General features: G+C 40.1%; 1 protein-coding gene and 1 long non-coding RNA gene across 2 annotated transcripts in view; one reads left to right on the forward strand and one right to left on the reverse strand.

Moving 5' to 3' along the window:
* LOC103382704 (sphingosine-1-phosphate phosphatase 1) overlaps positions 1-9,638 on the reverse strand; it is a 16,583-nt gene extending 6,945 nt beyond the window's left edge. The window contains exons 1-3 of the mRNA XM_008315586.3: positions 8,537-9,638; positions 3,594-3,683; positions 3-350 (exon numbers count right to left, since the gene is read on the reverse strand). Coding sequence (XP_008313808.1) covers positions 3-350; positions 3,594-3,683; positions 8,537-9,307 — 1,209 coding nt within the window. The 5' untranslated portion in view covers positions 9,308-9,638. The remainder of the gene's footprint in view (positions 1-2; positions 351-3,593; positions 3,684-8,536) is intronic.
* A 700-nt stretch (positions 9,639-10,338) lies between these two features.
* Positions 10,339-18,223, forward strand: LOC112487149 (uncharacterized). The gene is made up of 2 exons (XR_003049957.1): positions 10,339-12,243; positions 12,410-18,223. It is a non-coding gene; the product is annotated as an uncharacterized LOC112487149 (long non-coding RNA).
* The last annotated feature ends 56 nt before the right edge of the window (positions 18,224-18,279 follow it).

An 18,279-nucleotide genomic window follows, 5' to 3' on the forward strand; every position in this document is an offset into this window, starting at 1 on the left:
ACCGGAACCCCCACTACTATCCTGATCAGGGCACCCCCCACCAGACCCATGCTAAGTGGGGGCAAGACCAATGGCAGCTGCTCCGGCGTTGGGTCCGGCAGCAGACCCAGGTTGTAGTTGATGTGTGAGGCTAAGGCCACACCAGCGCCTGTGCCCAGGATCTGAGCGGTGTCACCTCGTGATGTGCTCCAGGTGTCCAGGGTGAAGGAGAAGAGGCCCAGGCCCAGGTGGAGTGAGATGATGATGAGCGGGGCGTAACGACACGTCAGGTTGAAGTTGTCAATCAGTTCCAGGGCAGGGAGAAAGAAGAGGAGGATCAGGGCACTATAGAGGACTCCAACAATAACGTCCTGAGGAGACAGGAAGACAACATGGAGGTCGTGAAGCCGCAGTCCTCAACAATATTAAACAGTCTACAGTCCCTCACAACCCATTTGACAGTTGTGTCAGTCAGTTTGTCAGTAGTGGACTAGGCTGGTCTGATGTATTCGGCCTCTGCTGGATGAGATGGGATTTTAAGCTGCCTTATTGACTGTGTATTGACTATGTATTAGAACAATATTAAGTAAATGGACGGTTGAATTGTTAGATATACTGCAAACGTCATTATGTCCAAATGCACTCGAAAGTCCTAATATTTAGCAAAACTATTAATTAAGCTATGATTGACCTTTTTGCCGGAATATCAGCTAAGCTACTCTTGCTAACTGTGGGGCTAACAAGTTATCAGGTGGTTAGCTATTAAAATCTCATATATACTTTGTTTATGTATTTTTGATATTATTATATCAATATTATTAAGGTTTTGGACAACTTTGAGCCATTTCTTCAGTTTAAATTTAGCCAATAATATTTAAACTAAATATGTAGCTAGAACTGGCTTTTATTTAGCTAACACTTATCCACTCTGTAAACTTTTGTAATATCTCCATTAAACACAACCGACATTAGTGCAGTGTGCTATACAAAGGTACAGCTGGATATTTTTCTCCCATTAATTAGAAAATGTATTAATTACAAATTACAGTAGCCTGAAATGATTGTTAAAGATATATGATAATATGTGCTGCAGCAGAACAACAAATGAGAACGTCTAACTGTGTGAGATATGAGACAGGAAGAGCTCTCCAAAGGTTAGTGAAGTTTATCTCTGCTGTCACTGCAATCTTTTATCAGCACTTTCTCTCGTATGACCACCACAGGCCACATCTGTAATTTTCCCCTCCACTGACACAAGGACAATCAGCTGGAAAGGTCGTCCTGGGGTGTACTGTACGGCCCAGAGCAAAGACCATGTCATGTTGGAGAAGAAGCTTTTATCTAAAGTGCCTGACGATAGCAACCAATAAGCATTGATGGGAACAGAGCAGCTAATCTTCAGTGAGGCATGGCCTTAAGTGATTCCTGCCTATTGTTCACGTGTAATGTATAACGACTAAATGGATCCTGCTATCAGAGTGAACAGTGACCCTGCCGGAGGCACAGAGCCATAAACCTGGAGTGAAGGGACCTTGAGCAGCCAGGTGCAGCCATAGACGAAAATGACCTCCTGTTTAAAGCATGAACATTTGTGACTGGAACCACAAGACAACAATAATATAAATATGTAACACCAATTATATTATAGTAATATATATACTAATCAAACAGCTAAAGTCCTAGCTCTACCAACGTACCCATGAATATTGGCCATGAAACATAGGTTTTTATGGATGAAGTCAATGCTTCGGATGTTTTAAATATATTAGAAAATAAGAACCAAACGACTGATTTGCAACAGTTGTAAAACTTTGGTTGCACATTAACTGGAGGCTGGCAGGTTGATTAATCAGACACGCGACCATCAGTGGATGGGAAACTGTTTGACGCCATGGCACATTTTAATGCTGCCTGAGTCTGGAAGCTCCAGCCCAAAAAGGTTAACATTGGGTTGATGTTATCAGCTAGAAATGAGATCTGAGAGCACACTACTGATATGTCTCGTGTTACTTCACTCTGAACACCAGCACTTTAGACCTGTAGAACTGTCCTGCTGTTCATATGTTTTAGTTACACTGCTGCTGAGAATTCACTGTTTTTTTAAACAGGAGCACCATCGACTCAGTGACACTGGTTTTGTGAATCACATTTTGGACGATTTATAGATATTTGTTGATGTGTGAAAACAAAGTAAATTATTATCACGTGAGCTTTACAATTGAAAGGTTATGAATTTAGCTGCAAAATAAACTGTCAGCGGAATTAAAGAAATCGGCAATTAAGATGGCTTATGAGCAGATGCTGGATCACATGATTTACATAATGATCAGATAAAACCGTTGACGTTCACGTCCTTTAGCTACAATAACAGATGCATGTGTGGCCTGAGGGAGTTTCTGAACAGGATCTTCACTGTTCACTGAAGCTGCTTCCACTCTGCACAGTCATGTTTTGTAACCAACACTCCCTTACTAATAATGAGGGGTTATCAGATTGGGAGAAATGCTGTAAAGCATTGAACCTGAGGTTTTTCCTCACCCAGTGAGTGGTGTCAGATTCAGTGTTACGTGACAGCACCTGTGTGATCTCAATGAGCGGTGATCTCATCTGGCTGTGAGCGAAACAGCCCATGAGCAGGTGAGTAATAGAACTCTCTTTTTTTATATGATTATGAACAGGTTGCAACAGGATACGTATTTAAGGCCTAGGTTTCTAGTCTCTAATTTCTTGTATTTCTTGTACTATTTTAAGGTAAAATCACAAACTTAGTATCGTTTTGTAGGGCTGTCTATGGATTAATTAGATTAATTACAGGGTTCAACTAAGTACGATTATTCACAATTAATCAAAATTATAAATCAAACAATTCATCCTAATAATTAAAGGTTGAACTTCCCAAAGTTGTAATTCCTAAATATGCCAAAGGTATTTTTGCTGTTTAATGCTTTAATGTGAAAGACAAATAAAAGCAGATATATTAAAGTGTGACTAATTCAAAATGATAGAATTATTACAATGATGCAAAATAATAACCAAGCTATGTTTCCACAGAGTCAGTGGAGTTTAGTCGTTCATCTTAACAGCAGCTCGTGGAACGTGTCAAGAGTTACTTTTAAAATTTCAGTGAAGCTAGTCAGTGCACATTAAATGCATTAAATTCTTTAAATCAGATTAATCTTTACAAATTAAAAAAGGTGATTAACGCATTCATTTTGACAGCCTGATTTTCTTGTTTGATTAACTTTAAACTTTCTTCTGTGTGGGTACAATCACAGTAAAATGTTATTAGTCAATATTATTTTCAGGCCTTCTTACCTTAAACTTAATAGTGTAATGTGTTACTAATGATGTGTCCTGAACCAAGCAGTTGTTGTGCAGCAGTGTGGTTTCCCTCCAGTTACACAGGTGTAGTGTTGCCCACTCTAGGCGCTGACTTGGATCCAGTTTTGGAGCCAAAGCCAGAGCAGGTCAGATCCTGTTTCTTACTGGTCAGGTATCATGTGAAGTCACACTGGCGTCGCTGCAGGTGACGACGCTGGTAGAGTCTGTGGTCCTGTGTTCAGTAAAGGAGTGTGTGTGTGTGTGTGTGCGCTTGAGTATTAGCTCAGTCTTACCAGGACAGAGTGCATCCCCAGGTAGATTCGACTGATGCAGACCAGCAGACACCAGCACAGCGCCAGACTGAAGCCCAGTGTCGGAGGGTACTGTGGAGGTCAAAAGGTGACAACAGTCATGGACTCCAGAAGACAAATTACCAGGACTATACCAAGTACAAGTTATCAAAGAGAAAATAGAAAATTGTATGATGTCATCAAAGAGCAGTGAACTGGTGAACATGAGAGCTATCATACGTGTATTGAGATGACCTCATTAATACTTCAACAGCTCTGCTGCTTCCTGATCTGCTTACCGTTAACTACAGTCTGCCGTTAAACGGAAAGGAAGCGATGACAGGATTTAAAACAGAAGCTCAGATCCTCTCCTTATCATCATATGACTCTGCTTTTTTCTTTATCTAATCAGCAGAACTTTCACAAAAGCCACGAGTCATTGCTATTCAGTGTATTCTGACTCGTAAGAGTCTTATCTGATGTAGAGCTGGGAGGGAAAAGGCCAGAACTCAAATCCTTAACATGTTGTAGCACTATGGTCCAATTCTGTGTCTAGGTGGAGCAAGGATGTCACGTCTTATCTAGGATTTAAAATTCAACAGAACTTTGTAAGATACAATTGCTAACTAAATATATAGGTATCTGAGTAAAAACGTAACATCTTGAAAACATTGAATATTGGTTCTGGTTCTGTTCAGGTTGTCATTTTCCACTCAGACATGAACAAATCCTCTCTTTCAATCCCACAAGAGTTTTCTCAGAAGTTGGTCACAGCACATTCCAATACAAAGCTCCATCCAACTGAAATAATCCTCCTCTTCATCTCAGAGCCACAGTTTTTTTTTTCCTGCTCCGAGCCATCGCCATGTTCTTGAACTCAAAACAAAGTATTCTTCTTGCAAATCTTTATTTATTTTCTTAAATATTTCAAAATTTTATTTCCTGCAATGTCTCTGATGATCTTCAACAGGAGCATCAATGTAAAGATGAGAGAAGGGAAGTCACAGCTCAGCAGAAAGACGTGACGGATGGAAAAAAAAAAGAAAAACTGCTGAGGTTCACACATATGATAAAAGCCTTTTGTCCTTGTCATTGTGGGCCCTGTGTGCTAATAAAGCTTTAAACAAACACAGACACACACACACCTAGAGATGCTAAATTTTCACCATTGCTAAAAATAACACCTTTTAGAAATAAAATGTAAAAATGTAGTCTTTTAGATTCTTGCAACAAACTCAAATATTGTCTAGCGAACAGTAAAATAATCCAGAATTGTAGCCGTGTTAATCTGCAGACGAGTAATCAGTCTCAAAGATTTAGCTCTGAGTTACAGAGCCTGCAGACACAGATGACTCACTCAAAGCCAACTAACCACAACGTCTGAAGGTTGCAGCATCAGACTTGACACAGAAGCAGACAGAAAGACTGCTGGGTCACTCTCTCCTAGTTGACTCTTAACCCCTGGACTATGATTCAAGTGTCAATTAAGAACTACAGGTTGGTACAGGGGCCAATTGTGGTTGGGAACCAGATGTTTGTCTATCTGGTTTATAGGTGAAGCCCAGTCGCACATTACTACAGGTTCTGATACCAGTGAGACAGTGGGCCCAGGATGTTGGTACAGGCTAAAGAAACAGCATCTTGGACATATTGTCCCAAAACTCTTCTCTGTGTCTCCACTGCCTGGTCTGACAGTGGCGTTCAGGCCTGAGGCTACAGCGGTCGCCTGCTGCACACTTTTATGCACACAGTGTGTTTAAGTGTGGCCTGTGGTTCGACACACAACTGCTTATTGACTGTTAGCCTCAGAGCGGGATTTTCTCTTTGACATGTACTGTTCACACAAACACACAAAGTCACAAGCACACAACAACAGACACCCTGAGGCTCTCAGAGTGTGCTGTGATTGACCATCGACATCACAACAACAGAAATGTGTTTAAATGTGTAAATAATTCAGACTTTGAATTAAAAAAAACACAGAATGAGCCTTTACTGCCCTGTCTCTCCACATGCTTTAACAAATATGGAGCTCGGAAAATGGCAATAAAACTAAATCAATCAAATGTACAGAGGACTCACGCCATGCATAATTTGTTCAAATTGCAGACAGCCAAACTCGACAAAATCAATATTTTGAGGGGGAGCGTAAACTGGTGTTTTAAAAAAATGTCTCTGCCTTCTATGAGTCTGATAGTTCTGCCAAAAAAAGACCATGACGTATTTGATTTGGATGTGTATAATCTCTGGATTCTTTTCCCTGTGTTATCCCAATCTTCTCATAACTTGTTGGATCTCCTCCTTCTTTTCCTTACTTATCTTCGATAGCTTCTGTCTGTCCTCCCTCACTTGGCTCTGTGCATTATCTTCCACTGAGACATCTGTCTTCAGTTACTGTCTGAGTTGGGGAAAGGGCGGTGGTGGGATGGAAGGAGGAGCAGAAGGGAGCGTCTCCAAACTGCTGCCCATCCAAATCCAAACATTCCTGCCTTGCTCGGGCAAGTCTGAGAATCGTCAGGGAAAACTCACAGAGCGGAAAAGAATAAAAAGAAAGGGAAACAAACTTTTTTTCCTCACAGAGATCTTAACATCTTCCTGCCACGCTAATATTCAAGGTTTTTCTGTTGCATAGGGGAAAAAAATGATGCAGAAAAAGAACAGATGCCAACTTCTCTTAAGACCCACCACTGAGGAAGTAAAAGACCTTAGGTGACCTGAAAGAGGACGGACAGAGAGACAGACACCAAATCTGTCTTATCATGCACTCCCTGTTTGGGGTCTGCTCTGCTTATCTGCTCCTGTACACGTTAGTGTCATAAATCCAGCCATCCTCTGCTCTGACCTATTCCAATCCAAACATCTCAGTGGTGGGTTCATCTTATAAAGCTATAAATAAAGTTGTCACTTGATTCATTCGTTGGGAATTTTTTGTCAATTGTGACAACATTCTAAAAACCGATAGTTGGAACAACTATGACTATTTTTGATATAGGTTTTACTCCCTATGGGTGTCTATGGGATCATTTAAAATTTTGTATTTGATAATTCAGTTAATTGTTTAGAAACTGTATCACTTTGTTCATTTGGCTGAAGTTTGGCCAACATTTCAGCCCAAATGTACTTATTTTGACTAACTACCGGTGTCTTCACTAACCTTAAGGAATTTATCTGTCTTTGGTTTTGAAAATGTATCAACCGTCTTGCAGATTGCCTGCTGGTACTGCAGTACTAAGTCAGACAGGTTTAAATGTAAAGCACTTTTGAATATTTTTAGCACCAATTTGAGTTAGACCAGGAAGTTCCTGAATTAAAAAAAATCCTCTGGATTCTCTATTGGACGTGTTATTACTAGTCGAGTGGTTGGTCCGTTCTAGACTTGGAGTTCCCCCGTCCCCAAGTCCTACAGGAATATTAATGGACTTCCTGCCGATTGTTCTTGTTCACCAGCATGTGGACAACACACATGGTTGTTGTTCTTCATAGGCGACACACAATGCTGTGTTGTTTTTGCTCGCAAGTGAATGGGAGATGAAGCAACAAAGATCGTCACAAACTAAATTTGTGCATGACCTCTGCCTTTTCACTGAACTGCTACAACTGGGTGATTATTTTTTAGAAATTTCTTTAGAGGATTTTTAGAGGAGTCAACCAAAAATTGGGCCAATTTTACCACAGCACAAATATCAACATCTGCCCCCCCCCCCCAAAAAAAACTGGAATTCTATATTTACTGCCTTTGACTTGTATAGCTCTATAAGTGAAACCTAATTTCGACCTACATTTTTGAGCTACAAACAGCAGATAATTAACCTATATTGTTTTTTAAGTTATGGGTAAAAGGCAAAGGTCTGGCTGCTATAAATATTTGTTTTATAGAGGAGCGTCAGAGAGGAGGTAATAATTCATCCACAGACGGTGTGTCTTCGTTTTCTGAGGAGGCAGGACAAGTTTGACTCTCTGTTTGCTCTGCTCTCATGTGATCGTTGCAGTAAAAAAACAAGAACAAACACTGGCAAAGAGAGATGTTTCTGCTTTACTTCTGTTAAAAAAAGAAAGGAAGTGGTTCCTTAAAACTTCTCCTTTCTTAAAAGTGTTTGACAGCTAGACTATGTGAACAGAAGGTCTGAGGTTGATGCTTATTTCTAAAAAAATATTCCTAAATTTAAAATAATTATATACTTTATGTAATTAGTTTAATCAAACCTCGTACGACCTTTCCTTGTTTTCTCATAAGGACAATAACCTGCTGCATCTGTAATAACCTGTTCTGAGAGCAGAGTCCAGTTAAACATCTATGGCAGTGACTTAGGAACAATCCAGCACCAGGGACTTTTTTTTTACCAATAGGACAAAGGTTTCAGTCAAGACAAGAGGCCGAGGTGGAGCTCATCTCAGAGGAAGCTTCATGTCACAGTGAAGCCCAGGGTCAACACAGGTCTAACTTAGCATTAGAAAAGTCACATTATTCGATTTAAGCAGTAATCTTTAATCAGTAAACTTGGATGAAATCGGATTTCATTTAAAGAGCAAGAAGTGACATGTATTTAAGATTATAATTGTATATGATTTACTACTTAAATTACGTATTCTTAAATGTCCAGTTCCCTTGGTCTGGACCATTTTATAAGGACAGTCCCAGCCTACAGTGGCTGATAAGAGTCTCTGGGTGATGATAAACATCTGGTTTAATAACTTACTATAATTACCTGTAATTACGCATTGGTCTATGGTGCAAATGGTTACTTAATACCTGATTGTGCACTATGATTGTGAAAAGTGTAAAATAATGTGATCGTTTCCATCCTAAACACTTAAAACAGTGGCAAGTGCACGTGTCTGGGCTTCTTTTATTTCTCCTCTGGTTCTCTGTTCAGTTCTAAATAAGTTAAATATAAAGAATATTATAATAATAAAGAAAACATATTTCTATGGACTGGTACTCTTACCTCCCATCGTCCATATGTGATGAGGAAGAGGGAGAATGGAATGGCCGTGCCCGACATGGCGTGGGTGGAGGGCATACTGTACTCCGAGTTGTAAAACATCTCCACTTTGACCACGGGCGGCGAAGCGGGACGCGGCCAACCGATCACATCCTTGGTACACTGTCCCATGTACATGACCCAAACCCACACTATGATCAGCCTCCTGCCCACGAAAGGGTCCAGGTTCCAGATGATGAAAGGGAAGAAGATGATGTAGAAGAGCTCGTTGCCCAGCTCAGTTCCGAAGGTGAAGAGGTAGTACAAGAACCGGTTCTCGATCAGGAACTCCTGGCCGGCGTCACCCGTCAGAGAGTTTCTGCGCAGAGGTTTTACTGTGCCGCTCATTGATGAGGAACCTTCACTGCATTCGTCTGACTTGGGTTCTCCCGTGAGGCTGCGACTCTTGCTGGGCGCCTCTCCCCGGATGCTCGCCCCGTTATGGGGAGCATTTTTAGAGTTATCCCCGTGTTTTTTGTCCGCACTTGACAGCCCTATCCTATGTCGAACGCCAGTGTCTCTAGACCCATTTTCACTCACATTTTCCCCAGTAATGTGATGCAGACAAGTCCCATTGTTGCGCGGTAGAGTCCGCTCCTCTTCCCGGCTGGAAGCGGCGGTGGAGGCGCTCGTAGAAAAGGACCCACGAACTCCACAAATGTGTTGAAACTGTGCGACAAGGTGCGGATCCTGGAGGTAGCGAAACGGTCCTAAGTACCCCCTATTTTCCCCCATGTTTACTTCAATTTTTACTATTTCAAACGCCACAGGGACAGGAAGCTGCGTCCGGACTCCGCTGGTTCCCGCACGGGGAGTTGAAGCTAGTATTCCGTTAACGTTAGCCTGTTAGCCCGCACATGACGATATGAAAAGTGCCGCTCAAGAGTACAACAACCACCAAATTGAAAGCAACAAGTTGTTGTAAGAAAGGAGTTGCGCGCTTCTATATATTGCAGACGGTGTTCATAACAAGAGAGTAACGGAGAAGTCTAGCTGCAGGGGTTCTTCTTCTTTTACTGAGTCCAGATGCGTTCAAAGTCTGGCCAAGTAAACTCTGACTCCCTGCTGAATGACAGAGCCGCAGAGCAAGAGCCCGATTGTGCTGCGTTCAAGAACAGTCAGTAATGTCGACATTATTTTGTCGCCCATACTATGTAAACGGTATACATTTGAGGAGTGGCCACATTCTAGTCATTTCTTTCATTGACCTGCTGCTTGATGATGATGTAAAGGGATACACGTAAATAAAATGTACTACTTTCTTTCTCCAAACCGCTTTTGTGCAGTTTAACTTCCGTCCAAACACAGCTCTCCCTGCAGACGACAAACACATCTTTCCTTTTGGTTAATGGTGAACGATAATGATAACACTGCCACCAACTGTTGATACAATGAGCTCTCAGGACACGCCTCTTGATAAGTGACGAAATAACTGCAAAATGTTTTATCTCAAATGCTGATGATGCGACCAAATCATTTACATAAAACACTTTTAAAAATATTTCAGATAAAGGTATCGATTTTTGTACATTAAATCTTTTTAAAATTATATATTTTTGGTAACTACATACTTTTTTTCTTTACTCAGTGTCAGCTTCATACACAATCTTAAAATAAACAATTAATACAAGTTTTTAATGATTAACTTTGGTGAATCACAAATAATAAAAGAGAGATTTAATTAAATAATTTATTTCTCATTTGACACCCATATGATGCATTTTCAACGTCATATTATTTCATATTATATATTATATTATAAAATCTATATTTACAACATTCTTTTGACCACCTTCAGTGTGTTACTTTACATTAGGTTCAATCAGTTATTTAAACTTTTGTAAGATATTGTGTTCTTTTTACAGATTTGGCAGAAAAAATAATTCTCTAATGTTGGGTGTCCAAAATGGTGGCCCTACTAAACAATATATCATTTTTATATTAAAATTCCCTTCTCAGTCAACATGAACATCTTTGCATCTTTGTATCAGCTTTGATACATTTTCTAAACTGAGACTGATGGTTGGTTTTTTTCTCATCCTATAAAATAGTTATTGTGCTTTTCGGGAGATGTTTGATCTGATATGTTTCTATCATGTTTTAAGTTGGATCTTATTCAGATTTTCTTGTCTGGTTTAAATAAACTTAAATAAAAACTAGTTTTTGTTTACGAGGCACTGACGTAGCCACTAATAAACATAAAAAACAATGCTACCTGGTACCAATCACCATCTGGCTCGACCAGCATGAGTTTAGCATCAGTTAGCATCACCTTACCGTTGCAACACCATGGTTTCTGCAACATTAAAAGTCCACATGTTGACTCAAAGAGACAATCAAATGTGTAGACCCATGTGTGTAGGTTCAAACATCACTGGTCACTGGTGACTGAACATCCATTGAATGTTGCAGACTTGGTAGCATGAAGTTTCTTGAAGTCCCACAGGTCCAGAGTGTCCTCCTGGAAGGTTTCAACCTGCTCCTCAGGCTAACTTCTACATTCTGCAGGCCGAAACATCTGCTGATGGAAAGGTCATAAAAAATGGAGACGTTTCTTGTTGCAAGACTTCAGCCCTGGCCTTAAAGAGCAGTTTCATCAAGGCCAAAACCTTGTCCTGCAGACTAGAGGTCTCTAAGTATCAGACCTCCAGTCAGCAGAAACTGTTATTGTCTCACATGGTTCCATAGTTCACTCTTTTTTCATTTTTTCATTAACTCATGGTATTATGGAACACGTATTTTTAAATATTCTAGCTGTACCAGAACCTAGAATTTCCATTCTAGGATCTCCTGACTCTCCTCCTCCTCCTGACTCTGCGTGTTCTCCTTGTGGAGGCTCTTCGTCTTCTTCGTCTGGTGGTCTTTCGCCTCCTCTTCAGAGTAGCTCTCCTTCTTCTTGCTGCACCACGACGAGTGCTTCGTCTGCGGCGCCTTCTGGTTTTTCTGGCAGTGCTGGCCCTTCGTCGTCGACGTCGCTTTGTAGCCCGAGCTCGAGACTTACGTCGCCTCACAGTGGAACGTCTCCTGCGAGATCCTGCCCTCCGTCGTAGTCTGCGGCCCTGCAGAGCAGCGACGACAGCAGGATCAGCAGCTGCCAGGGCAGCAACGATACCAGCACGTCGTCTTTTGCCGACACGTCGCAGGGCGGAGGCCCTTCTCCTGCTCCTTGATCGGCTTCTGCTTCTAGCACGAGCCATAGTGTGGAGACACCAAAGTACAGTGAATCTGTGCTCAGTTGTGGTTCAGGTTTCTCAAGTTTAGTCTTAGAGGTTGCTTTATCTTTGTTATTGCTTATTCTTATTCTTCCTTTTGTTCCTTTCCTTTTCTTCCCCTTTTTCTCGAGGTGGTCGACTGGCGTCTAGACTTTGGCTAGTAGGTTCTGGTGTTCGAAAACTTCAAAGGTTTTGTTTTTAAATTTCTTTCATGTCACTAGTGAGGTCACATTTTTGATTTAAAAAAATGATGTCACTTTTGTTTCACAAATGATTTTTCTGACTGGCTCAGGAGGGAAGTTCCTCTGAAATTCTTGTGTTGAAGACTCTTAACACCTCCTGCACACACAACTTGGTCTGTATTTTGTCTACCTATAAAAATACTTCCTATCAGATTGTGATTAGCATCAGTGAAGGATCTCTTAACTATCAAAAACCCATGAGCTCCTCAACATTAATGTAAGTCATTCTTTATGACAATCTGTTGTTAAAAAATGTAGTTACAAGAGTTTTAAAAGAACTAAAACACACAGTATCCCATTTAATGTTCATAAAAGATAGAAATGACAGAAGCTTGCAAAGCATTATCCTAACGCTAAGTACAGTGGTGGCTTGGTTTTTACAGAAGTGGACTTGGTTCTGGAATGTTTCAGGTTCGAGTCCACCAGCTCTGAGCATGGCACTGCTCCCTAAGGGCTTGAGCAGAGGTTACATTTTGTGGTGTGCTGTGTCACACATTCAGTTTTTGTTTTTGTTTTTTGCCCAGAAAACAAAGTTTGACAAAGACTTAGGTAAAAGGTAACTTCAAGAATATAAAAAAGATTGCAGGGTACTCTAGCTTCAAATCCTTGTACATTCTGGCACAGTATATTGGCAATAATATAGATCAATTAGTGCATACATTATTTAAAATTCTAAATTAAAATTGAAATATTTTTGTAAAGACTTGCTTAATGCTATTTTAACAAAATGGTGTACCTGTGATTTATGAATTGTTTTTAATTAATATGCAAGGGTTTAATAGGCTAAAGTGGGGGTAACTTAATTACCCTTTGTTAGCTATAACTTTTTTTTTTTAGTTATGGCCATCTATGGTTATTACGATGTAAAATTGTTATTAAACTAGACTAGTGTTTGCACTAGACTACAACAGAACAGAGTACTCTTCATATTTTTATCCTTCACCAGTGTAATCAGAGGCTGCTGGGGCGCCATCTGCTGGAGGGGTCATGTTGTAACCCCTTTGAAAAAAAACAATCACAACAACTCATGTTTAACCTTCTTTTGTACGTTTTCTTTATCTGTGACAAACATGAAACAGTGTTCTTTCACATTTTAATGTCAAGAGATTTTCAATGCTCTGAACAAATATTTGTTTGCCTCTACTTCCAACTTACTATATGTTACAAAGATGAGTGCTGGGTTGCATCTTTCCTGGACATGGATTTCTTAATCTACAGACAAAACATTCTAATAGACTGACCTGCGAATTAGAGCAAAATAAATTTATAAAAGCTTTGCCCTTTAGTGAACCAAGAGTGAGTGAGGTTAAGTGCAGTATTGTTAAAATTAGGGATGTCCAGAATAATTACATATGTAATATCCGTAAGAATTGTTATAGGTTTTTTCTCCGATATCAAGAACTTGATAACGCACTGCCCGGGTTTCACCAAATGTGTGCTCTAAAAATTGTTTTGGGGAAAAACGACTGTATAAAAAAGGGAAAAACACTAGATGGCAGCATTGTAGCTCATTTTATTTATCTATTTTAATAACCAGGGGGTTGTATGCAGAATGCTGGTGCCAGCAACTCATATAGTGGTTTGTACAGATAAATACATAAATATTACCAGGTGCTCAATAGCATTGTTTAACTGATCACCTTAGTGAGTAGGTGGAGCTTAACTTCCTTAACCACCAGGTCACCACTGCCCTGCTATATTGGTATCGGTAAATATTGAAATTGGAAATTAAGTGTTTGGACAATATCGGCATATCGGTTGTCCCAAGTAAAAATACCCAAGGCCAACTGCTCCCTCTTGAGAACCCATGACTACTGAGTAAGAATGAATGAGCATTTGTTCAACGTCAGCTTTTCTCTGCACCAGCAGTGAAACAGGACTTCACTGCTGGTACAGGACTTTATATATCAAATTCTCTAACGATATATTCTCACCTTTCTTACTAGCATTAGGGTTGATTAAAACTAGAATAATAATGTTTTGTTTTATTAAGAAAGAAAACAAGCCATTATCTGTAATTTTTTTAGCTAAGACACCCTTTTATTAAGCAAGTTTCAACAAGTCAATAATACTTCTTTTTGAATCCAACATTGTCGTACACTGTTGCATACATTCACATTGATTAGCCTTGATGTCCTATAACACCTATAGTTTAAATATACATGACTTGAAACCTTTCAAGTTTGACTCGAGTGTTTGTTCAGTCTTGGATTTGATTGGATTCAAGGGTGGCTGCTTGACACTGTGTTCAAAACTTATACTGGCTTCATTACGCTTGCATTTGTCTTTTTTTAAATATAGGTTTCTAGTTATCTAGTTATCCTAAGCATGAACTATGGTAACTATGGCTTCCTATGAGAAAAAAGACTGACTTATCGTCCCATTTTGCACCAGTTTGGTTAAAACTATGGTGAAACTGGCTGGATGATTAGTATTCGCCTCAGCATCGTAATGACATGGCACTGCATTCTTCATCCATTATTTTTACCTCCTCCTTTAGTTTCAAAGTTTGTTGACTTGTTGGTTAGATTGATCAGTTGCTAGTTTTTCTGTTGCTCAATTCACTTACCACTCTGTAATCGTCCATTTCTTTCACCTAAAACTGGCTGTACCTTCACGAGGTCTTTGACTAGAAACCTTGAGGCCATAATGATGGTAATCTTGAAGGAGCCTGCTGTCCTTACTGATTCAAATTCATATTGGTTCCTACGTGCCACCAGATCTCCTTATTGCCTCCTTCACTTCAAAACTGGCTGCGTTGCCTCAAGATCATTTGTAGACATTGCGCGATAAACAATGTAGCCACTAACACCATCAAGATGAAGTTAGGGTGATTGGTGGCCAGTAAGCCCCAAGGCCTGTCCCTACAAGGGACCAGCCGGACTTTCAATTGTCTGGTGGAGCCAGCAACCACCAGCAACCAAGCTAGTAAGACCAGCGACAGCCATGACAGCTGTCACTGTTCCTCTCTGCCCTTTTTTTGTTGTTCGACGAGGTACGAGTCTCAAAAAAAAGTAGTCTGAAACATTACTTCATCAGACTTGATTAGAAAGTTTGAAAATGAAGCTAGCAATCTAGGTCCTCCTACTTCCTCTCCTTCTCCTCCTGACTCTGCGTGTTTTTCTTGCAGAGGCCCTGCGTCTTCGCCGCGGGGTTTTTCGTTTCCTCTTTAGAGTAGTCCTCCTCCTCCTGGCTGCGCCACGACGAGAGCGTGCACGTCTTCGACGCCTCTTAGACGTAGACCTTCGGCGTCGTCTTCTTCTGGAACCGGAGCGAGAACGAGACCTGCGCCGTCTCACAGTGGAGCGCCTCCTGGCCTTTGAACGAGACCCTGCACGCCTGCGTCTACGACGGCGGACCTGAGTAATGGTACCGACAGCAGGCATGACAGCAGGGTCAGCAGCAGCAACAGCTGCAGCAATTCCTACTCGCCTTCGTCGTCTGGCAGGACGCACTACACCACGCAGTGAGGCAGACCCCCTGCGGCTACGAGAACGGCTTCTTGAGCGGCTTCTACTCGTAGCCATGGTGTTAAGATTCACAGGTTCCGTTGTGGACTCCGTGTCTACGGTGATATGAGATGCTCAAGAGGAAATAGTGGGTCTTTCGTTCGTTTGTTTACTCTTTGTTATTTCCCTTTTGTTTCTTATTTCCTCCTGGGCTTAATTAAGGAATTGGATTTCGATAAAATATAGTTTCACTTACAGGTTCTGGATGATCGAAACTTCAAAGTTTTTTAGGGAAATGCCTTTTATGTAAAATGTGACATCATCATCAGCCAAGTTAGGAAATTAGGGAAGGAAGATGATGTCATCACTCAATTATGTGAACTACAGTCCTTAAAGCACTGGTTTAACAGTAATGGTTCTGTGGCTAAATGGTAATATTGAATTACATTACCTTCTGTTCCATTTCTGCACACAAAAACACACTCTGTTACACAATGTCTGTCTGCTGTCAAAAGAAAGTTCTCAAACATTCCAGAAACAGAAAACAGTCTTAACATAAGAACATAGGAGGCTATGCTAGGCATAGAAATAATAGAAAAATTAAAGAATAAAGAATAAAATCCCTTGTTTGTTGATATCCTTTCTCGCATTTAATCAAGTTACCCAGACATATTTAATTCTAATTATTGTTGAGTCATTGTTGTTAAACACAAATAGCCAACTAGCAGGCTGCAAGGCATTTTAATTATTCATAAACAAAAAAGTTCTTAATGCCAAAAACAGACTCGATGCAACACATTGAGGTACTGCAGTGACTTTTGCAACCAACTATTTTTTTTTCATTTTCAAACATGTGACAATCAGATTTGTGCATGTGAAAGATTGACTCTAAACCTGGACATATCTGACCCGCCACACGTGAGACTGTACTGTGATAGGTCCACGAAATACAACTATGCAGCTTTTATTTTAAAGGCAACTACATTGTCTGTGTTTCTAAACTAACCTCATTCTCTGAATTTGTCAAAAAAACAATGTTTGGTGGACTCAAACCCATGAAAGCACAAAACACCATGTGACCAAGTGGCACATTAACAAAATATAGACTGGAGCACTTGGAATACAAGTGTTATGCTGAACGTAAGCGACGAAACAACAAATAAAACGTGTTAAGAGCAAGCAAACCAATTATCGGACTGGTGTAAAAGAAAATGGAGTCTTGTATTGTTATGTGGGATGATGAAAGACTGGAGCTGCAGGCTTTGGTCAATGAAAGGAACTATGACGGCGAGTGATTTGTTCTCAGGTAAATGCACGGACAAGCTGAAACTGGTTGGTGATACAACTGATGGCACGTGTTTCATCTACTGTACTGATAAACCTAGTTGGTGTTTGAAGCTGTTATTGGTTCAAACACTTTTTCCACTTTTACCTTTTCCCCCCACTTTTTCCACCTGTTTAACGGAGACAGGCAGAAAACTAAGTGACCAAACCCATCCAATAACCTGTTGTTTTAAGAGATTACAGAAGCGTCTCCGGTAAGTATTTTCTATAATAAACTTTATTCATGTCACTTCCATCACATCAACACATATAACTTTAGTTTAAATACAAGCTAAACCACTCTCTAGACCACCTTGAGGGATTTTCTTAACATTTGGTATAAATTAGAAAAGCCTAAACATCTCATCCTACATTTGAAATATACATCAATTGAAAATATTGAGTTGGTTCAAGGTCAATCGTAAAATATGTTATGGTGGTGCCCAGTTTCTATTATGTTATATATTGTGAAATATAAAAAAAATATTGTTGTAAGTTTCATTTCATCTGACAGACTACAGTTTAAGCTTGTCAGATTCTGGCAGTGGAAGTCACTGTGGTCTCATTAAACATAACATCCCTCTCAAACGTTCATTCTGTCTGTTGTATACATCATTTGATGAGTCTCTGAAATCTGTCATTTTTCTTTTCCTAAAAATATCACCCTTCATTTTCTAGGGGGGATTAGATTAGAATCGATTAGTTTAGTATCGATTAGTTTAGATACCAAAATGGTGAAACCGTACCATATCTTGTTATTTCACTTTTCAGGTACATTAATTTAGGCTACAAGGTCCCCTATGTTTAAAAGTTAATGCTGATCAACTGCTGGTAAAACCAACATGTGACTAGCATCAGAATACATTACCGTTACATCGCCATTGATTGGTTGCTTTTATCCGTGATAATCCTGTTGGGTTCTTTGAGTTTTCTTAGTTCATGTTGGTCAACAACTGCCATTCTGGAACTGGATAAATTCAGTTGGCCACCTCCAGAGTCCGCATCATACCCTAAGGGTTTGATGCGGACTCTGGTGGTGGTCAATAGTACTTTGCTGCTAATGAGTCTTGACTTTTGGGTCCTGTGTTTTTTTGAAAGTCAGATTTTTTTTTGCTGCCTCAGGCTAATTCTCTTCTCTGAAGCCTTATGAACAATACTAGCTTCATGTTTCGAGGCCAAAAAACTGTCAGAGGTAAAACGTCTTTGACTGGCAGGAAGGTCAAATGACTTACCACCATCTGGTGGACCCTGGTATTTTCTTTTTCTTGCTCTTGGTTTTTTTTGGTGGTAGTTGTCATCTAAAATGTTGCATTACTGCCTTTTGGTCATTTCTTTACATTCTTGTTAACAATGAGTGCGGGTAGTTTTTGTGTAGACAAATGTTGGTCAGTGGTGATGCATTTGCTGACCATAAAACAGACAATATCAGAACATGGCACCAGAATTGTTTTTCTAGCTTTTGGCAACTCTCCTCCTTCTCC

This window comes from Cynoglossus semilaevis, chromosome 1 (assembly GCF_000523025.1).
Source record: "Cynoglossus semilaevis isolate Cse_v1.0 chromosome 1, Cse_v1.0, whole genome shotgun sequence".
Classification (NCBI taxonomy): Eukaryota; Metazoa; Chordata; class Actinopteri; order Pleuronectiformes; family Cynoglossidae; genus Cynoglossus; species Cynoglossus semilaevis.